Source organism: Equus caballus, chromosome 29 (genome assembly GCF_041296265.1).
Source record: "Equus caballus isolate H_3958 breed thoroughbred chromosome 29, TB-T2T, whole genome shotgun sequence".
Lineage (NCBI taxonomy): Eukaryota > Metazoa > Chordata > Mammalia > Perissodactyla > Equidae > Equus > Equus caballus.
Genome location: NC_091712.1, coordinates 26,445,135 through 26,468,929, shown reverse-complemented (window position 1 = coordinate 26,468,929; position 23,795 = coordinate 26,445,135). Strand labels below are relative to the sequence as shown.

The following is a 23,795-nucleotide window of genomic DNA, read 5'->3' as shown; positions in this document are numbered from 1 at the left end:
AATAAATTTTCTGATAAATTTGATTTCTTAGGGTTTGTCAGTATTGTGTCGCATTTCCCTAGATTAATACTGTTTTTTTAATACCTTGAGAATTAAGGTTGCTATGGTACTGGACACCTAACTAGTGGAGGACACTTGTAATAGTCTTATATACTTTATATATAAAGTTGCTTATGTAAGTAATATATACATTTATCTTATATATTTGATCTTTTAGTATATTTTTATATCTCATATAAATATGTTGTGTATATATGATGTACATATATTTCTAACTTACGGTATATTTTACAACTGCTATATAGGTAAATGTACTTTTAATCCCGTAGCATACACACCTCTGAAATTTCTAAAACGGGACACTGTGACCACTACAGATAAAAACACAGGCTCTGGAACCTGCCCCGTGGCACAGCAGTTAAGTTCACACGTTCCGCTTCTCCACGGCCCGGGGTTCGCCGGTTCAGATGCCAGGTGCGGACCCGGCACTCCTTGGCAACTATGCTGTGGTAGGCGTCGCACATATAAAGGAGAAGAAGATGAGCATGGATGTTAGCTCAGGGCCAGTCTTCCTCAGCAAAAAGAGGAGGATTGGCAGCAGATGTTAGCTCAGGGCTAATCTTCCTCAAAAAGAAAAAAAAAGAACACAGACTCACATAATCTTCTCAGTTCAGATGCCTGAGGAGCCTGTATGACTCTTGTGATAAAGGACTATTTAGGCTCTGCGTGAAACAGCCGTGGTGAGAAGGATCCACCACTTCATGGCACAGTCCATCCACTTCCAGAAGCTTTCCTTGTGATCTTTGTTTATAAGTTTTTTAATGGGAGATACCTAATAAAATGGCCTCCTAAAATCTCCACATCTCTCTCTCTTTTTTTTAAAGGCATTTCTTCTGATCGCTCATTTTCTATAAGGAATATTAACCTTGCCAATTTCACCCCATCACTCTAGGCTGAATGTAAGCATCTGAGAATGTTGGCAAATTGATTTCAACATAATATTTTGTTCCAATGTCGAAAGTTTAGGAGACTTTTCATTAGAACTCAGAAGACCATTAGATTTCAAAATTTGTCTAATACTTTAATTTAGGTTACCACCGATCTGATACTATTTGGAGACAATAAAGGGTTAGTTCTTTCATTATCACAGACACTGTCAAATAGTTCTACTTTCTTGCCTGTCTTATTACCAGGTAAGCTCTGAGAATTGCAATATTAACAATAATAAAATTGATTTATATAAATCGAAAGCAATGTCATTACAATTACATAAATCTTTGAAATAGATACATTATTCAGAACCCAGGTTTGTCCTTTCTAACAAGTTCAATGACTAGTTACAGCAGCGGGCAGTGCTGCTGCTGGAGAGCACACACATATCTTTCCCAGAGTGCACAATCTACTATGGGATAATACACGGCAACAATGTAAGGATAACCTAGTCTGAAAAAAAAAAAAAAAAGATAGATTCCGAAATATACAATATGGATTCTTTTTCATGTTAAGTTGTATCTTGCACATATCTGTGTTCTATAGACCTGTTTATGCCATAAAAACGTGAGAAAAGTTGTGCGCGTCCAAAGCAATGAGGATGTAAATATCTCAAAATGGTACCTTCCCAAGTAAGAATAAAGATAAGAATAGATTGTTTCTCTTCTTTCTTTATTGCATAATTGCTGCTTGTCACCTATCAAGTGTTGTGTTGTAATTATTTGCTTTATAAAGTAGTCCATACTATCAGCAAGTGGCTAGGTGACCAGATGTTGGCAGGAAGAAAAAAGGGCCTATTAGTCATGGTCAGCCATGCAGAATCCCGACAGCATATATTTTTAGCCTCATGTTGCACAGCTGAGATTAGCTTGCTGCCAAGTTGGTACACAGTGGACATTTAAACTTGTAATAATGAAGTACTTAAAGATGTTCTGCAGAGGACAACTATGCTCAGTATTTTTCAAAAGTGATCTATTTTCAGACTATTTTAAAGTTACGTAGGTATCCTCTATTAAAAGTAAAAAGAGGGGCTGGCCCGGTGGCATAGTGGTTAAGTTCACATGCTCCGCTTTGGCAGCCTGGGTTCATAGGTTCAGATCCTAGGTGCGGACCTAGCACTGCTTGTCAAGCCGTGCTGTAGGGGTGTCCCAGGTAAAAGAGAGGAAGAATGGCACAGATGTTAGCTCAGCGACAATCTTCCTCAAGCAAAAAGAGGAAGATTGGCAACAGACGTTAGCTCAGGGCCAATCTCCCTCACAAAAAAAAAGCTAAAAGATTCTAGAGAAAGAAGTAACTTGTTTAATAAGACAAAGAAGGGTAGAAATGGTAAGAAAGAGGTGATACAGTACAGATAAGAACCCAGACTCTGGAGCCACTTATCCACATTCACGTGCGGGCTCTGCCATTTATTTGCTGTATGACCTTGGGCAAGTTACTTAACCTCTCTGTGCTTCACTTTCCACATCTCCAAAATAAGCCTACTTCATGGAGTCGTGAGGATTAAATGATATAAATATATGTAAAATGCATAGAACAGTACCTGACACATAGTAAGCATTTCTATGTGTTGGCTATTATTATTAACCTAAAATGTAGCACGAAAAATATAAACTATGTCAAAGGAAACATTTTCTTGGAAAGGAAATTAATAAATTGAAAAAAAATTCATTTTACAAGTAATTTTTTAAAATTTGTATTCAATTTCTTTAAATTAAAAAAAACAATGGTTCATTTTACAAGTATTTAAGGAACACTTTCTGTGTGCCAGGGACTGTCCTAAGCTCAGGGGAAGGGCAGGAAACAAGACAGATGAGGTCCTTGCTCTCTAAGGGAGCCCAGTAATAGATTAATAAAGTAACCCAAAAAAATCAGATTATGCCCTGAAGAAAACAAGAAAATAAATTGAGTGAGAAAGAGGTGAAATATTCTATTTTGAAATTCTGTTTTAAGAACTACAATAGGTTAAATGCATTAAGAATTTCTTACGTGTTGCTGTACTATTAAGGGACAATTACTTCTAAACTTTTGTGGAATCAAAATGAGTTTATGTGATGACAGTTCTTACGTTCATCTGCAACCTGCAATCACTAAAATGGCCATTTCCACCTGATAGAGGCTCTTTCGGGGAGCCTGCGATATTCTAAGTCAAAAACACAATCCACAGAAAAGAAGTTCTGGAACCACTTGTCTCATTGATGGAGCAGAGACTTGTGGCTCCCGAATCTAACCATTAACTCTTTATGTGACTTTTTTTTGAGGTGTACTTAACACACAGTATTATGTTAGTTTCAGGTGTATAACACAGTGATTCAACATTTGCATACATTGTGAAATGATCACCACAATAAGTCTAGTTACGGTCTATCACCTTATAAAGGTCATACAATATTATTGACTATATTCCCCATGCTGTACTTTACATCCTCATGACTTTATTTTATAACTGGAAGTTCGTAATTCTAAATGCCCTTCACCCATTTCACCCCTTCCTCTCTGGTAACCACCAATCTGTTCTCTGTATCTATGGGTAGGGGTTGGGTTGGGTTGGGTTGGGTTTGGTTTTTAGAGTCCACATATAAGAGAAATCATATGGTATTTGTCTTTCTCTGTCTGACTTATTTCATTTAGTATAATACCCTCAAATTCCATCCATGTCGTGGCAAGTGGCAAGATTTCATTCTTTTTTGTGGCTGAGTAGTATTCCATTGTGTATATATACCACGTCTTCTTTACCCCTTCATTCATCAATGGACACTTAGGTTGTTTAAACAATCTTTATGTGACTTTTAATAAGCTACTGGAATGTTCTCCACTTAGAGATCACATGTTAAATAGGAAACTAGTTTAATATTTGCTATAAGATTTTAATCTAAGTAAATTGTCTGAATAGGATTAAAATCTGTTCTATTAATAGCAGTGAAGGAGACTAGGAAAAACAGCATCACGTGACCACAATAAACTTGCACGTCCTTTCCATTTCCTGCGATTCCATCAGGGACTACTGACAGCACATGAAATATCAGTCGCTTCTATCTTTCATTTAATATCATAGACAAACAACTTTTTAAACATGCTAAATAATTCATATTAGATTATACATTTGATCTACATAATATATATAATTTAGGAAATCACACCTCGCTCTGAAGCTTCGTAACTTCTCTTGCAAAGACACTGTCAATCGTTGCTGGCATCTGCTTATAAAGAGAATTGGAAAGGTCTGCCTTAATGGTGCCTTTGTATTTTGCCTAGAGGGAAGAAAGAAAAGAAAAAAATAACCATTCCTTTCTTTTTTACTGTGACTACTGAAAGAGAATAAAAAGAAACTTTCTTCAGACAGAATTAATTTAAAAATCGGAACACCATTTGAACTGTAGATACTGGACCTGATAAATATATTTGGAAAAGAGATCAATAAATCCAATTCACCATGGAGAAAATGTTAAAAGACACACACAAGAAAATAATGACTATTATTCTATTTAAACCCATGTACATTTCTCAAAGTACATCTATTTGCATGAATTGACAGTTTCATATGTTGGATCAGTGAAGAAAAACCTAAGAACAATGAGATATTCCAGAAAGTACAAGTCCTTAGACTCTCCTGGCTAGAACCTGAATGCAAAGACAGCATTCCTTTATTGAAGTCATCTTAACCTCCTTCTACCACGACGGGTGGTCAGCGGGCATTTTTGCTGTTTCTGCAGCTTCCCACCTCCAGTCTGCACTGTCTCTAAGCGATCTCAATCCTTACTCAAAAAAAGAGAAACACTCATTCGCCATTTCCTCTTGGGGAGCAGGTCCAAAGCAACACAACAGACTGCCCACTTCCATTTTTTTCATTCTGCACTTAACTCCTTCAGGAAAAAGACTCAATTACTAATTACAAACGCCAAGAATTTCTCTGCAGAGGAAAAGTAACAGCTCACACAAATAAACAAAACTGTGTTTTTCCTCACATGTTTACAAGTCTCTGATCCTACTCCCACTCGGAGCTGGACTTGAGCGTTGATTTATCGAGCATATATCCTGTGTAAGCCTTGTGTTCCCACAACTCTTTAAAGTTTGGTACTTAATAAAAGACAATTTACCAATTTTCTTCAAAATGTTTTCATGTTAGCAGAAATAATCCCGAGAATATCATGCTGATCTGTTTCAAAGGTAACTCACAAAACACTAGAGGTCAGTCATTTACAACACTACTTGATTCATTCTCAAGTTTCTCTCTTCTAAGTGACGTATTCAGGCTACAGAAATGCCTGATCACCGTCATCACTGCTAACCTCGTGCTTTTTAATGGGACATGAACAGTGGTTCTAAATGCTCTCGGAAAGAGACTGTGATTTTTCAGGTGGAAAATGAATGTAGCGCATTTCTCACTCTATGGTTTCAGAATGGGTATCTCTGTTAAACTGATCCCCTACTCAAAATAGGTTGAATTGATTTAAAATTATTTACTAAAGATGCCACTTTTAATGGAATCAGCTGGTAAATTTTACTTATTTTTAAAATGATATTCAATAATTTATACCTAATAAGTCTGTTAGAAAATAAAATAATGGAACTTCTAAAACGAACTATTTTGCCAGTACTTTCTAGTTATTGAATAAAAATATCCCTTTCCAAGAGTACTTCTACATAAATAAGAAAGGGGTGGAATCAAAATATAGACATATATAATAAAGTATATCAACCATAGACAGTAAAATATATCAATTTACACCAGTTAATTGACAGCATATATTACAGAATTGTACAGATATTCCAATGTTCAGTTGTGCTTTCAAAAATATTATTCTCTAAATTTAATGCACAAATGTCTATCCACATACATAGAAAAAGAAAATGCAAGCTATTTTGCAAGTTTTGATACCTTACCTCAGAAATATAAGCGCCAATATTTTTTACGTGGTTTAGCATAGGAGTGTCAGTCACAAATGTACACTTGCCCTTAGACTTTTTATACTCTTCTTTATAATGGATCTAAAAGAGAATATTTACATAAGAAGAGAAGAAAAACAATTTTAATGTTCCTTTTTTGAAGAGAAGAATTAACTTGCCAAAGTCCACTTTCTGAAGTAAATACTCAAATGTGGAATGATGCTCAAAACAAGCCAGAGCAAATACACTGATACCCAGCACAGCACAGTAAAGGTGATGAGCATAGGAAGGCAAAAGTGTTCCTTAGATGAGCTGGGGTCCAGTTACTGTCAAGGACCGGGTATATTGGAACGACTGTGACTATGGGCCCTGTCTGCCCAGCTTGCTCAGCATAATTCTTAAACATTCTCCATTTCCTTTGAACAAATGTCCTGGTTTATTGTTACTTTCAAGCCACTGACCATAACAGTGAAGCCTATGGTAAGAGAGAAACACAGCTTCTGACCTCTAGGTTTAAAACAAATAGTCATCAGGACAGATGTAACTCATTAAGAAGTGGAGGCAGAAATTAAACAAATAGAGATTACTATTAGCATCATTACCTATATATGCTGGATTAGAGGAAGAAGCTTAAATTGTGGCCACAATGGGCTTCCTGTTACTAATTAATTCTACTCAAATCAAATTTACCCAACTTATGAGCACCCTCTTCCTTCTCCTCTCCCCCAACAAGAGCAGAACCCGCCCAGAAAGCTTGTCACATGGTGGAGATCATTCCAGAATGCCTCCTTGCTATGGGTAGGCAGATGGGCAAGACAAAATTCAGAGGTTTAGCTGAGCATGCTCACTTCTTCTCTCGAACTCACTAGTAAAATGAGTCACTTCTTTCCCCTTGGGCAGAGGCCAGAATTGTTACTCTGGGGAAAACCTGTCTGGAGCCAAAAGGAAGTCAGGAACTATGGAGAAGGACCTAAAAATGTCATCCCACGGTCAACACTAATTGCCGTCCAGTCTGAAAACTGGGGAGGCAAAACTTCTGACTAGTTGAAAGGATGAAGGTAATTTGCTAAAAGTTGTGTCACCCTGTAATAAACTCATGTTTATCCACCCAAGACTGTAAATACTTAGAGTGAAAAAAGTGTCCCAGTTCAGATGATAAATTACATGGTCTCCCTAATTATAACCTAAAAGTGAAGTTTAATTGTATATACTACCTGGTTCTTAAAAGACATGACCAATATTGATGTTACACACTAAGCTTAGATGGAGCTTTTACCAAATGCAAGCCTGATCTGAGGGGCAGTATTGGACCTGAGGTATGACCAGACAGGAACACAGTAAGTTATTTCTAAATACCATATTTCACTGCTGTGACTCTCAGATAGCAGATGCCTACCACATTAAACACTTGCTTTATTCATGAAATCAGCATTAGAACATATTTATCTTATCTGAGCACTAAATTACTTTTTTTTTTCTTCTCAGAGATTAGCCATAATTTTAGGTCTCTGCAAATCACCTTCCTCAGTTGCTAGTAATTAAATCGTTAATGGCAGTATGATAAATAGTAGGCTATTTTGATCATAAGGAGAAAAAAAAAGTAACTCCGTTATATAATTAAGTGCGAGAGAAAATAACGTATCATTAGGCTCATTATTTGTATCTTTTGCCACCATCTTTTCCCTGTCACATTCACATTCTTCCCTGAGCGGTATGTGCCATGACTACAGGCCCCTGATAAGCTGTGACCCGAGGAGAATGTTCGGGACAGAAACACAGGATAAGAGTGAAGTATTTACTTCCTTTGCTATGCAGGCAGAGTTCAGTCTTAAGTGTGGTCTCCATTCCTTTCTTTGGTCTTTATTTAAAAGACACACAGACATGTATTTTTTGCTCATTGTCACTCATATTGTATTTCTAATGAATTTTACAATGTGAGTGACAATAAGTGAATGATCTCAAATTTTACATAAAGAATGCCATGTATTAGTAGCCTTATCTATATACCAGGATAATAGGAAAAGACAGACGAAAGGAAACTGTGCTGATGACTGACACAAAATCTGAGGTAAACCAAAAGTCACTGAGTTGACAGCCATTTCCTATTACGACCTTATAAATTTCCTATCACAACCATCGCCCCACCTATTGGACAGATTGCCTATCCAAGTCCCTTCTTTCCTAATAACAGAACCCAAATGTGTTTATGAACATAGTCAGGCCCTGCCCCAGCCCCAGAGGACACATTGCTCTCAACCAGGCATGGTTTTCTCATTCCCCTGAGCTAGTGATCAGCCAGGAGAGGCCAGGTGCCCAGTTCTGGCCATGAGGCATGCATAGAAGTCTTCCCAGCAGTGTTACTGGTGTTTCTGGTATAGAGAGATTTTTGCTGGCACAGCCCTTAGACTTTTGCCCTTCCACCTTTTCCATTCCCCAATCACAGGGGTGCAGCAGCAATGATGTCATCCTAAGGCAATAAGCCACCATACTAATGACAGCAGAGCAGAGGCAAAGCAGCCTGCGAGACAGAACTTCCACTGAACCAAGACTGGACCCCTGGCCTCCAGGCTTCACATGTGAAAAGAATAAATGTCTATTTGTTAAGCTTCTGTGCTAGGGTTTTCCTGTTACTTGAGGCCACCTGCACTCATAACCAATATACCAGTCAAATTATTTTCTAATTGGGAAAAAGAAGGGCAAAGTTGATGACTTAACGATCATGACGATACCCCAAATATTTACTTTCTGCTTTGACCTCATCCATTAATCCCGCCATGTCTCAAACACAATTAGAGTTCAATTAGTTCAGCGGTGCCTCCTCCTCTTTGCCTGGCTTCTTTGACTTAGAATGAGATTAGCTAATGGCTGAAACGGGATGACAGATGTAGAAATGTGTGAGGGTATTTCCTTTAACAAGCATTCTTAACCACACGTATCTAGAAAGTCTTTTCACAAATGAAGCCATATTGGCTAAACGCAATAGACTCTGGAGGAAAGAACTGTTGCTCCACCACTCTGTGTGAACTGGGGCGCTCCCAGCCCAGCTGCTCTCCCAGGTTTGCTAACACAGTCGGAGCTTCCTCTGAAGGGGTAACCACAAAATCTAATGTTTTCAGCATCGGAAGGATTTACTCACAACAGATAATGTTCATTTGCCCGGAAAATGTTCTTTCTGCTGCCAGGTAGAGGAACACCCTAAGAGGTTTGAACCAAAACATTGAGTCAGAGGCTTCCTGCAGGTGTGGCCGAACTAGCCCTGCAGAGATTCTTTATGCCTAACCGACAAGAAACATAGAAAAGACTCCCTTTTAACCTAATATTTTTTGACCACCTGACAAAAGGCTCCTATAGGCATGATTCTGACAGCTCAAGAGAGTCGATTGGTTGGCTTGATTTATTCAGAGAAACGATCAGATAGTTGACGAACAGGACAAAAGACCCGAGAGAGAGGCTATCTGGGGAAATAAAAAGTGTTACAGGCTTAAAAAAAAAAAAAACAAAGAGATTGCCTCAGAGGACCAGGAGTCTTTCAAGATTGGGGAGTGAGTAATGCCAAGGGAAGCCCCACACTATGGGCAGGGCAAGTGCAAAGCAGAAACTAGATGGGGCAAAAAAAATTGAAAACTGCCTCATACTGATCCTCAAAGTGAAGCCACCTGACCTGAAACTCAGGCATTTCTTTCGATGGAGAAATCTAAACAGTCGGGGCTCCCCGGACTTATCTCTAGACCGATCTTGTTTAACATTTTCATAAATGATCTGGCAAGGGTGTGATATGGCAGAGGCTGCAGGTCTGCTGATGACCCCAAGCTCTCCCGGACAGTGAAATGGCAAGCTGAGAGAGATGAATGAACTGGGGAAGCTGTCAAAGGGCCCAGCAAGAGGGCAGAAAACCACAGATCAGATTCCTCACTAGCAAGGCGAAAATCATTCAGACTACTATTAAGAGATGATGGGCCCTAAGCCATCAGCTACAAGTCAGAAATTAGGACCGAAAATGGCTGAGGATATGTTTCCATATCTAACAGCTTTCCACAGCCCCCAAGTCCAAGAAACTCCAAATATCATCACAGACGGTGCAGGAAGCAACGGGCAACATCACCTCATCCTACTCATAATCACAGGCCATTAACACCTGGGCCGCTGTGCACAGTGCTGGTTATTACACCCCAATAAATACACAAAAGCTAGAAGACGTCCAAAGAGGGATAATCAGAATGACGAAGGGGATGTAGAAAGACGGCTCCATGAAGAGAAACCCATAAAACCACCCTTCTCATCTAAAAACCGGAGCAGAGTGGCTACCAGTGGACTTAGCCTGAATCTGGTCCCTGCCCCTCACTAAATGGGTGGCCTTGGGCAAGCTACTCAACCTTGGGTTTCACCACCTCTGAAGTGAGGCTCATAGAACCGATGGCACTGGCTTGCTGTGGCAGAGAATCCATAATATATGTGGAGTGCCTATCCCACAGCAGGAGAGGAAGAACATGATGGCAGTGAAAGCTTGGGAATCAGACAGGCCTGGTTGCAAATCCCGGGTCTCTAGATCACTAGCTGTGTGATTTGATCAACAGACGTGAGGCTGCTGCTTAAAGCTCCAAGATGTTGGACCTTGCGAAGCAGGCAAACCATACCCCAAATGTACCTGGAGACACAGGCTGCCCACAGATAGCCTTTGAACAAACTAAAAGGCTCAGGTAAACATAGGGGTCCCCCTTTGGGATATAATGGATCATAAAACAAAATGAAGGGAATTGAAGGTTTGGCTTTAAATTTAAGGAGATCAAGGAAAAGACCAGAGCACTAAATTAAATTGGGGACACCAACAGATGGGCACCCTCAGAGTGTCATGCAGTCTTGACTGGAACCGCATTTAAGTCAGTGCAGCAACGCATCAATTTTTATATTTTAGCTCCGTGAGTGATGCAACTTCAAATATACATCTTAGACAACCATCTAGTCATGCAGACAATATAAGAGAGATACGAACTACAAATTCAAGTTCATCTGCTCCATATTAAAACATAGATGACACTGAGAGTGAATAAGCAAGTTATTACTTAATAAGACTTTTTATCTAAACTTCTAAAAACTAGAAATTTGATTTAGTCCAATACACAAAGTCCTTCCAGAAAGAAGAGTAAAGTAAAATTTGTTTTAAAAATGATAGTACAAACTCTTCATTTTTCTTTAGAAACACAAAAAGTAATTGTTCAGACCATTCCTCAGTAAATATAAAAATTCCAAAAATTAAACCAGTATCTTCCTAAGCATGGAATTCTACTTCGAAACAAAATGAGAACATGGACACACATACAAATTAGGCCACAGTAATATGATCTAAATATTTAAGGAGTACATTCTGTCATGCAACACAAATTTCCAATAAAAATAAATTACTCCCACGTGTTTGATTTCACCTACATGGGAGTGAAATAACATGGTTTCAGTTTTTGCAAAATGGTAAAGGCCATCGCCCTCACCACAAGGCTGGTTTTATAACCACTGAGAAACAACGTTATCCAAAACAACGCCAACAAAATCACCTACTAACTAAAGTCGCCACTTTAGTTCCAATGGTTTATATGATATAATTTAGCTCAGCCACAATTACACTTCAACCCAACATAACAACACTGCAGGAAGTGCTGTCTCCAGAGTTACGAAACTTAAGGTTAAAATGGCAGCGTTACTATTACTGATATGAGTGTGATAAATAATAACAAAGCTAAGATAAACTTTGCATGGAAATCACAGTGAGAAAGAACACAGCAGAGCGGCTAAAAGAGAGGGCATTGTGTTCAAGTTCTGCTCCCCAGTGCTTAACTGGGTGACCCAGGCAAGTTACTTAACCTCTCTGAGCCTTCGCTTCTTCACCTCTAAAATGAGAAGAAAGCAGAACCTACCTAACAAGCAGCAATGCCTGGCACATAGTACACAACAAATCTTAACTGTGGCCTATACTATTGTTGTTGTCATCATTTTATTATTATTATTACAGTTTACAAAGAACTTTCACATGCAGTAGCTTATGATATTAAGTAATCACACAAAGAAATACTTCATCTAAAATTTAATTACATCACATGTCAAATATATGGGAAAAGGAACAATTCCCACTATGCTTTGGCTCTTTTCAGCAAACCAGAGGGTGACAGAGAGCCACATATAAAACATGATTGGATGGATATGAAAGTCATTTACAGATGTAGTGGTTAATAACAGTTTAGCATCTCTTGAGTATTCACAACGTTCCAGCCAGTTTACTGAACATTTAAGATGTGTTACCATTACTTAATCTTGCTGTTATGACATTGCCCTTGAGGAACAGGGCCCCACTAGTTACAAAACCTGCCCAAGGTTACTGCTAGGTTGTCTCAGGCAAGTTGACTTCAGAGAACATGCCACCACACTACCCCACTGCCCAGGACGGGCTTCCTTTGAAAATAGTTGTAACATGCTCTAATCACATTGCTTATTAACAACAACAGAAACCACCAGTACCATGCTTGCCTCTCTAAATGAAGACGCAGGCACGTATTCACTTTTCAGGCGCCATCTTTCCTCTGTACCAGCAATTCTCTTACAACTGTTTCAATGAGGATCATCAAATTCTCATTCCTACTGAGGAATATTTTTCATTGTGCTTCCAGAATTTAGTTTACAAATCTACTGTAAACACATACATATATATGAGTTAAATTATTCTACAATTCTAGAATTCCCTTGAAATACACTATAAACTGACCTCAGTTACTGAAAGGAGTCACAACAAAAATATTCCTTTGGACTAATATCATCATCATCTAATTCAGGGTCTTAATGTGCAGTTCAGTAATCCATGAATCCTAAATTGTAAATAAATGTTATGCGTGTAGAGATATACGCATTTTCCTGGTTTGGAAAACTATGGTATTCATTAGATTCCTCAAAATGTCCCCAAAATGTTTTAAAAAACCATTCACTTAGAGAAAGATCCTCCCAAAACAAATTATATCATTATATAAATTTTAAAAGGCTTTGGGGTTTTCAAATGAAATATGCTCTGAAATTCAATGGTTTATGACTCCATGGCAGAGTGACAGTGAAATTCATGAGGGACAGGATTCTGGATTAAGAACATGGAGATCTGCTCCCGCAGAAATTCTCTGCATGGGGGACCTTGGGGAAATCATCTCACATTTCTGGACTTAGTTCCATGATCTGGAAAATAACCGTGTTTTAACAGGTAATTTCAGGGTTTTCTCCCCAGCTCTATGATTCTATGACATAACAGTGCCACACACGCAACACAAAATAAGACAAAAATGCCTTAAATCACTTACATCACTAATGAGTTGAGTGCATTTTTTGGCCAATTCCATGCTCAGGTCGTCAATAACAGGCTTAAAGAATACCTGCCCGGAAAAAAAGGGAACATGTTTCTAATCAGCAACTTAGAGGAACAAACACCGTCCTTTAGCAGCCGACTTGCCACTCACCTTGTCTTCTTCATTTTCTTCTTCCCCTGTTTTTTCCTCCTCAGTTTCATCTTTTACATCCTCGAATACAGGGACCTTCATTTTTACTCTTTCTATATGTGTGCGTATATATATTTTTTATAATTCACCTTTGTATGTCCTACAGCACCCTTGAGATCTTGGAGTCTCTGCAGTTCTGCAGAAATGACCTTGCCCAGGCCTGCTCCCCACTTAGCTCACACTTCGCTCTCCTTATCACAACTGCCTGTGAGTGGATGGAACAGGATCGTGGAGGCCGGCCAGGGCTAGCCTCCCAAGTAGAAATAACCTTCTAACAGGCAAAATTCAATTTTCTGAACTTTTAAAGTCAACATTCTTTAAATTGGCTAAGAAATCCAAAAGAGACTATTTATTTATATTTCATTAATTCAATTCATTCATAAAGTAGCTTGAAAGGGACAAAGATTCTGGAAAAACTACTAAGCTATAACACTCAAGATAGCACAGTCCAAAAGCCTGTTATCTCAAAGATTCCTCAGTTCCATCTAAATAAAGCTTTCGCTGAAATGTCAGACATATCTCTTCTGATTTGGCAGAGTGAATCTGGATCATTCAAACTCATTTCATTAACCTAAATTAAATTTTTTTTATGAGACATACATGTACTTCTCACATTCTAAATAATACTCATATTAGCTGATTAAAGGCTGGTAATTTATTTTGAAAAGCCCTTTGAACCACTTCAAAGAATCTATTCTGAGATAATTATGACTGTTAATCTTATATTGCTATTGTATTATTTCCATTGTAAACATCATTAAACATGAGAAGCTGCAGTTAACATAGGTTGACATATCATTTAAGAATTCTAGAAACATCCTTTTTTCAAAAAACAATAATCATCCTCTTTCAATTCTGCCCACTGTGTTAATTTTTACAAATTTACTAGTTATTTGTATACTCCTCATTGTGTACCACATGCTTGGAAAAGTTTGGAAAAATAAACTATAACAATATTTATAATGTAGTATGTGTCATAATTTATATAAGTAAAAATATATTTCTCAAAATAAACCCTTTAATGTCAATTTAAGCAATCCTAAGACATTACACGACTCATAATTCACCAATTTGGTTATTTAAATCCACATATGAATTAATATTTATAAAGTCATAGCAGATCAGTGTTGAATATAAAAATTACTCTATAGTGAATGATGAAACTATTTATATAAAATACAACTTTATTCAAAATAATACATCATCCAAAGTGGCCAAGTATAATGCTGTTTTCTCTTAATATCATATCCAGTTTTAAATTTTTTTTTTTAAATTACCTTGGCTTTATTCTAGAAAATTGTTGGTCTTTTCATGAAACAATTTTGATACAGGCTAACTTAATGGCCTCCCATATCATGCTTATCAGCAAAATGCTAAAAAAGAAACGCCCCAAGGGTGCTAAATTTGGAAACCTTCACTTTAAACTAATAGCCATGCCATGCCCAGTGTCGAGAAGTCTACAAGGAAAGTCTCTGCATGTTCTATTTGTTCCATAAAGGAGCAGAATGTATGGGATCTGATTGTCTCACTTATGTCCTCTGACAAAAGAATATTCCAACACTCTACAGAAGATCCATTACATTATCTTTATTTGGAAGCGGGGAAGAGCAATTTCTGCAAGCTTTTCTTGCAAACCTCTAGAAGTATCGGGAGAAAATCTTGCCAAAGCTGCCTAAGATGCACCTCTTGGCTAGTGTTGGAGATGACAATACTTGTGTTGTTCATGGTGATATCTATTTCCCATGGAGAATTACCTTCATCAGACTTCAACGGCTGCTATTTTTTCATTTCCCATCATGTAACAAGTTCTTACTGACTCTCCACTGTGCTGAAAGAAAACAATCTGTTGAGATTATGCACAAAAGTTTTGAAAGCAAAACCAAACACCATATGCAATGTGAACACAAATTTCCATTGAAGATTATTTGAGTCAGAATTTTAAAGCCACAGGGATCCTTAAGAAATCAATCCTATTAAAGCCCTCTCTTTTACAGAGGACAAAATTACGGTCATGATAAATTCTCTCTATCATTCACAAAGTTATTTAATGGAGCACTAGGACGAGAACTTAATCAGAACCTTATGTTCATTCATTCAAATAAGTGTTGTTATGCCAGGCACTGTGCTTGGTGTCGGAGACACAATGGTGAGTAAAACATCCTTTGTGCTAAGAGAAGGTAGGAATAAAAAAATCCATCATTCAAGATTTGCTGGGTGGCAAGCTAGATAGATACATTATGACTTTTGATTGAATGCATCTTTTTTCCTTTCACCTATAATAAAAAACTCACGTAAAGTTTTCTCTAAAACATTTTAAGCCCTGTACTTTATCACAGCAGAGCTCTCTTGTCAATGGCTCCAAAATGCCATTTGGGGAATAAGAAGGAAGCGTTCTTCATGGATAGCTATCATGTTTCGAATTCCTTATCATCCTCTTTTTTTAAAAAAATCAAGTTAAGTGTTGTATTTTAATACATTTTTTCACCTTGGAGTGCCCCAAAAGAGAATGTCTGTATAGCTGCTAATCCATTTTACTCATTGAGTAAATTTTATGGTGTCTACTTTTCGCTTTAGTGCTCTACTCATGCCCTGATACAGAACGAGACGAAGATGGGGATCACATTACCTACAGCTGGACTCCCTCCTTTCAGATCTGGCTCTCCCACATCCTCTAGGGCAAATTATTTAATCCCGCTCTGCCTCTAATTCTCCATAGTTGAGCGAATAAACTGAATTGCTATAATTTTTCAAAAGCACTTCAAAAATAGTAAGCCCCAAGCCAGCCCTGATGGCCTAGTGGTTAAAGTTTGGCACTCTCGCTGCTTCAGCAGCCCGGGTTCATTTCCCAGTCACAGAACCACACCACCCATCTGTCAGTTGCCATGTTGTGGTGGCGACTCACACAGAACTAGAAAGACTTACAACCAGAATACACAACTATGCACTGGGGCTTTGGGGAGAGAAAAAAAAACACCAGAAAGATTGGCAATAGATGTTAGCTCAGGGGGACTCTTTCCCTGGGGAAAAAAAAAATAGTAAAGCCCCTTACAAACACAAAATTTTTCAACTATCCAAAAAGGGTATACAATCACAGGAAAAACACTGGATATGAAAGGTTTTCTCCTTTGAAAGGGTAAGACTCTATACCATCAATATCTTTTTAAAGGTCAGAAGAGCCTCATAAAGAATAATAGCCTAAAGATAAGAGCTAACTTGTGTATGTATAATACAGAAGTCTTTCATCTTTTTATAGTTAGATATTTATGTAAAAGCAAACGTGTTTCCATAACAACTGCCAGGTCACGTGGGTAATTCAGGTCTCAGGGACACAACCCCTGGCCAAGAAAACACGTCTATAGCTCCATCTTGAGTCATGCAGCCCTTGACTATCTTCGATGTTCTTAGGGTCACATGCGACAAGAATCTCTTGGGTTTTGACAAGCATCTCATACTTATTTCACTTTTTTCTCCTTTCTTTTTTTTCTAGCAATAGAACACGTGCTTTTCTCCAACATGGTCATGAGTAACTGGTAAACAAAAATCCATAATAAACAATTGAGATAGATTGAGATTCAGTTCTGAGTTGAAGAAAACTTACAGAGCTAAACCAATTTCTTCCACTTTAAAAAAAGTAATTCAACATTTCTTATTATAAAATATCCCCCTAAATGGTTAGATGAGAAGGGAATTAGTTCATCTGACTTGCTGGCCTGCCTTGGCAGTCTTTTCACATATCATTGTTAGTTGCCTAGGTTTTTCTGATGACTATCCGCCAGAAAGTTCTTGCTTCTCAGTTGAATCTCTGATTATTTTACTTTTGCCTCATATAATTCCTCATCATTTGGCATCTGCCCAAAAGAGAACTTTACTAATAAATGAAGGGGAGAAATCATTTCTCAAAACAAGAAATGTAAGCTCTCTAGGGCAATTTGTCTTCTTTATAAAAGTTCTGTTTGATATTAGCTCAATCTATTTTTACAATTTACAGTCATCTCCTTCTTAATGGCTATTTCATTACTGATTGGTAATTAGAAATCAAAAGAATACAAAGCAACCTGTATAACTGTCATCATTACCAATTATGCCGTTAAAATAAGAGGTAATAGAGTGTTTTTCTGTATTCATATTGCTATTTTCACAAATGTAGATCCTATTGACAAATGAGAGCCACATATCTAGACTGGCATCGGAGGAAAAGAACAAGAAACTGCAAATAAGTTTTAACACAACAATTTCCAGGTTGGGATGCCAAAATTAAAATATCTATTCTTCTAAATAGATTGACAGGGAAAAAAAGAGTATTCTTATTCAGAGTCTACATTAACGTAAGTACCCAGTGAACTGAAAGACTTTGGTCTAATTTGAGATTACTTGAGGTAATTAGTTCAGTTTTAATAACAATGAAGCTAATACCTTAAACATGTCCCCAGTCCTTAAGGGTCAGGAATGATCAAAGGGCTTGGCTACCCCAAAAAGCATCCCTTTCTTAGAGTTTTGTGTGAGATGTCTCAGGAAAAATTGTGAAAGACTTTGAAACTGGTGAAAAAAAAAGATTACCTCGTGTCATATCTAGTGTTATCTTCTGGCTAATTTGGACTTTCAGTGTCTTTGAACTACTTTATGACTCCATAAACTGTGAAAAACTGATAACCATGCTAATGAGTCTTTATCCATACAAATGCAAATTAACTGTGTCCTGGGGAAAAGCAATTGATTATTGCCTTGTTGATAAACCCTTTTTGTGTCTACTTGTAAATTCATTTCAGCATTCCTTATTACTCATTTATGTGTAGTTCTTCAAATTCACCTTTGAACCAATTGTAACATCTTACTGGTGCCCTCGTTAATTAATGAGTTAAAATCTTTGAAATGTGTTCATTTAATGTTATATTAGAGTCATGATTTCACCATTTTTTAAAAAAATTCTTTAACAGATGCAAAGGATTTAATTATCCTCATTGCTTTCTCATTCAGCAAAAATAGAAAGAGAAGGCATTATTGGATAAAGCCCTATTCTCTCAATTGTGAAATATAGATGTAACAATTTTTGGTGTTTATTGAAATTAGCTTTTTGTTTTGCTTTGTTTTGGGGTCTATCTCCCTTGACTATTGACAAATGCCACATGTGTGCTTGTGTATATGTACCTTCACACGCAAAACACACACATGCACCCAAGCAGAGTTAATTCACCACAGCTGCCAGTTCCCTCTTGAAAAGCATACAAGGCTTCAATAAATGCAAAGACTTAATTACTTCTCACATCTGGAAAAACTTGAATATGAGAGTGGATTTATTGAAGAAGCTCTTTGCTTGGCTGTCAACACCATATCAAGAGCCAGAGAGCGAGCCGGCTTGATCACTGTTGGCGGTTCTTTAACCCTTCAGAGATGCATGTTCCACCAACGAATTCATAACATGTCCCGCTTACATGATTTATGAATTTTATGAAAACACACTAAAGTAAATAATTTCCGAGTCACTTGTGGAGAAAAACTGTTTTTGTCATGTTTCCAGGGGGAAAATCATATATTAAAAGTGCAAATAATGAGGAAATCCTTATATTCAACGAAAAAAAGGAAAGGCTTTGGGGTTGTAGAGCTTATTGAAAACAGCCGTTAGAACAATAACTTACATAAACACACGCAAAACTAGACAATTCAACCCTCTTTGGAGAAAGTGTAATTATGTTTCTAAAAGAGAAGTAGGGGAGTTATATGAATTCATAGCAAGAAGATTTAGCAGAAACCAAGGAAGGGGCAAATCTCCCCCTCGAGAAGACATTTAAGCCGGAATTAGGCAAAGGGACGGGGTATAGGGAAGACATCCAAAGAGAATTTGCGAACACCCAGAAACAAGAGTTGGAGGAACCAAAAGTTCAGTGTCACTGGAGAACACAATGGAGGGCGATGAGAGCAGCACAGCAGCAAGCAGCATCCAGCCACAGTGACCGCAGGGAGAAACTGCTGAAGGAAATGCATGGAAATCACTTATCCTAACACAAAAAGCTTAAGCCAGTTTGAACCAGGAACCCTTTACAAATAACACATTTCCTGGTCAATTAACTGCGGAAACAGCAACTTGACACCACTCTATTGCTTTCCTACACCTTGAATTTAATTTTTACCCCTTCATTTTATCATTAGCCAGTTGAAATACTCTTTGTATATCTGGCCTTTACGAAAATTCATAGTGAAGAAATTATTCCCAGGTTTATTCATCTAATGAAGAAAAATATTCAAGGGAAATACATTTGTATTACATATAGCCCAAAATAAATGGAATTTATGTTAAACGTGTTTATGATATAAATTTCACACTTCTACATTTCTACAGTTTTATTATTGAAATGCACCTATTTTTTCCTACTCTTTCTGAAATAATTGGTATCAATGTTTCTACGTGAACCCTGAGCATCGAACTATAATATCTACATTCACCAAGGATTTCTTCTATCCTGAAATCATGATTTCATCATAGTTTCAGTTAGGAAAAACAACACAAATGATGCTCACAAGTTCAGAACTTGTTTTTTTGAGGAATATTAGCACTGAGCTAACATCTGTGCCAATCTTGCTTTATTTTGTACGTGGGATGCTGCCACAGCATGGCTTAATAAGTAGTGCATAGGTCCACATCTGGGATCCAAACCTACAAACCCCAGGCTGCCAAAACAGAGCACACGAACTTAACCACTATGTCACCAGGCTGGCCCCACATATTCAGAACTTTTGAAACAGTAATTCCTGAGTCTTATTCCAATTGTTTCCATGGAGTTTCTCTACGTGTAACTCACAATAAGATCACATCAAAATAAGATTACAATTAAAGTAAATGTATCATTAAAACAGCTATAGGCTGATGTTTTAAATAATTGGTGCCCTTTGAATAGTGAGAACTAGTTTAACATACATTGGTACTTTCTCTCTGAGGACTTATTATTTAACGAGTGTGTGTCTATCTTCATTCATTCATTTCACAAATATTTCTTGTATGCATTCCATGAGCCAGGCATTATTTTAATCTCCTCAGATAATCAATGAACAAAATCAATGAAAATCCCTACCCTTCTCTCCTATTTCAATCATATATTTATTCATCAAATATTTATTGAGCATCTACTTCATGCCATGCACTGTACTAAGCTTTGCATCTCCAGTATATTTCAGATACTGAATACACGTTATAGTCAATATTCACTAGTATATTTAGTTAAAAATACATATTTTCTTAGACTATGATAAAATTTGTTGGACTTATAAAAGCTGCATTTTCAAGAAAGTAGCAGCATGTTTTAAAGAATTTTTAATAATGTTCAAATAATTTTGTAGATAGCAATTTTCTACCCTATTTTATATACTATTTATATCTATAGATGGTTTCCTCCATCCTTTTTTCTCAAATTGCATATGCAAAATTTTCTTTCATAACCCTAATATGCTTGGCATATTTTTGATTTGCTCATAAAGTGACATCCCTCAGGCAATTTCCATCTCTGATGTTTTAACTATTTCTTACATCATTATCTGGAGCAGCTTTGTCCAGCAGAAATATAATATGAGCCACATATGTAATTTTAAATATTTCAGTTGCCACATTAAAAACAGAAACAGATTAAATTGATTTTAATAATATATTTTATTTAGCTCAATATATCCAGAATATTATCATTTGAAAATACGATCAGTATAAAAAGCACTGAGATATTTTATTTTTTTTTTATAGTAAGTCTTTGAAATCAAGTGTGTTTTAATTTTACACTTACAGCACATCTCAATTCAGATGAGTCATGTTGGATAGTGGCTACCATGTTGGACAGTGCAGCTGTAGAGTGATGCTGTAAGACTGGAAATCATTAGCTATTTTTCATTTTGATCATATATACCTCAAATGTCAAAAAAAAAAACATTTAAAATTAAACTTCTTAAGATGAGAATTTCAGAATCCTAATAAGCAAAGAATAAAAACGGCACCCTATTTAAGTTTCTAGACCTATTTAAATCAGAGTCCTCTGTAAGGAAATGTATTTCGTTAAAGGCTTATATTGTTATCATAAATAATGAATCAACTCTTTAAATTATATTTTAATTAACTTCACCAAAGGTGTATATGCAAAATGCTATCTTGTTTCATTAATGAGAATGACATATATAAAGTCCCAGCACAGGTTTCAGGATATTCACTCTTTAATTATCTATCTAAGAAACAGATAATTATGAGTGAATAATAAATATCCATTCTTTATTTCTCGATCTAAATAGGAAAAAGTCCAAATAGTGAAATATCCTCCATAGATACTCCCATTTTTAACTCATATAACCCAATTTAAAACACACCAGCAATTTGCTCATCAATTTGGCTAGGTAAATCCTTTTTTAAACCACGTTGTAAAGCAATGTCACAGTGAAGTATGAGATTTTAATAAATAGGTTGCCAGTTGATTTAAAGAATCTAAATGTTTGACTGAAACGAGATTTTCCCATTAAAAACTTTACATTTTCAAATACTCAACAGAAAAGACCTTGAGCAATGAGGGGTAACACAGTATCTCTTATTTCTGTTCCACAGAGGACGTAGCTTCCTTCCTTGATGGAGCCAGTAAAACAGATATTTTTAAACTGCTTGGATCTTTAATAATATTCAAATGCAACGAAGTGTTTTGAATCTAAAAACACTGTTAATGTAAAATGATATCCAAGGTCTTAAATTTTATTCATGCTATTCCTCATCCAAGCACTGCTGAAAATTTTGGAGCAAGATGAACCCTATATGAAAGTGGAGGCGGCAGTCCAGAACTCTTAGCAGCCCCCTCTACTGGCCCCTACCAGGTACTGCAAGAGGGCACAAAACGGTGACCACTGTACGCCAAGCACTGTGTCATGGGCTTACGTGTAGAATCTCATTTAATCCTCACAACACCCACTCCACAGATGAGACACTGAGACTTAGACCGATAATTCACACAAGTTCTCACAATCAGAGATTCAAACCCAGGTCGGTACTGCTTCAGTTTGCATCAAACCTACTAGACCACAAAGCAGTAGTACACAAAACTGACTTTTATTTCTTTCTGGTAGTGATGTTATTTTCTATTACATTTTCCATTTTCCAACTGCAAAGGCATTGTCATCACTGGTGGTTATTTAAAGGAAAAGTACTTGTGGTATGGAGACAATCTGGTTCTCACGATCAGCAAAAATAAGACTCCCCAGGAGTTAGAAGCAGTGACAAAAGCAGGTAATAATGAAAGCACTATGAGCATCCCTGACCTGGCAGGAACCTAATTTGAGAAGCTTTCGTGCTTTTCATTCATTAATGGTACATTTATAAGCAGTAGTGAGCTGGCAAATATTTAACAACCATCTCTCCCAGGGAAAGGAAGGAAGGAAGGCAGGGAGGGAGGGAGAGAGAGAGAGGCCCAATTGGCTCAGGTGAGCTGATGTGAGCTGCTCCACAAAGCGCTGTTAAGTAACAGCAGCCTGTATCTCCCAGTAAATGGACCAAGGGTTGCCAGTCAACCTACAAGACTAGTCTTCCAATGTTTTTATTGTGATCTGACCAACAAGTCCTCTTTTATTTTTTTAAAGATTGGCACCTGAGCTAACAACTGTTGCCAATCTTTTATTTTTCTTCTTCTTCTTCTTCTTCTCCCCAAAGCCCCCCCAGTACATAGCTGTTTACTCTAGTTGTGAGTGCCTCTGGTTGTGCTATGTGGGACGCCACCTCAGCATAGCCTGATGAGCGTGCCACGAACGCGCTTAGGATCCGAACCAGCGAAACCCTGGGTGGCCGAAGCAGAGTGTGCGAACTTAACCACTCGGCCACGGGGCCAGCCCACCCAAATTTTTTCTTCTTCTTCTTCTTTATGGTTTTTTATTTTTGCTGAGGAAGATTCACCCTGAGCTAACATCTGTTGCCAATCTTCCTCTTTTCACTTGAGGAAGATTGTCCCTGAGCTAACATCCATGCCAGTCTTCCTCTATTTTGTAGGTGCATTGCTTCCTTAGCATGGCAGCTGATGAGTGGTGTAGGTCCACGCCCGGGAACTGAACTCAGGCTGCCAAAGTGTAGGGCGCCGAACTTAACCACTAGGCCGCAGGGCCAGCCTCTAATCTTCCAAATTTTGAAATAGGCATTTCAAGGTATACCATTATGCCCTATTCTTTTCCTTACTTGTATGTTCATAAAATCATTCTAAAGAATAAGATTTCAGATTTAAGCAGCACTTCTTCTCTAGTGATCAGCAGATATGATAAAGTCTGTGTTTGTATTACTCTTAAAGGTGATCCAGATGGATATAAGATATTGCACACACAAATGAAGAAAGTGGAATGGAAAATAATTTAAGAGGCAGATTTTACTGTATCCAAACAGAGCCTACCCTTTCTAAAGAGCTACCTTGA

The 23,795-nt window shown here is 37.4% G+C and overlaps 1 protein-coding gene across 10 annotated transcripts in view; it reads right to left on the bottom strand.

The window, feature by feature from the left end:
* Nucleotides 1–23,795, bottom strand: part of NEBL (nebulette) — a 333,764-nt gene that overhangs the window by 95,241 nt on the left and 214,728 nt on the right. For 3 of the 10 annotated variants that reach the window (XM_001496364.5, XM_014737063.3, XM_014737061.3), the window contains exons 1-4: nt 13,356–13,881; nt 13,200–13,271; nt 5,872–5,976; nt 4,128–4,238 (exon numbers count right to left, since the gene is read on the bottom strand). The exons of 2 other annotated variants lie outside the window; for them this stretch is intronic. In XM_001496364.5, coding sequence (XP_001496414.2) covers nt 4,128–4,238; nt 5,872–5,976; nt 13,200–13,271; nt 13,356–13,436 — 369 coding nt within the window. In that variant the 5' untranslated portion in view covers nt 13,437–13,881. Of the gene's footprint in view, nt 1–4,127; nt 4,239–5,871; nt 5,977–13,199; nt 13,272–13,355; nt 13,882–15,148; nt 15,223–23,795 lie in introns of those variants that run through there. 5 more of the 10 variants (XM_070255117.1, XM_070255118.1, XM_070255119.1 and 2 more) reach the window with 3 other exon arrangements.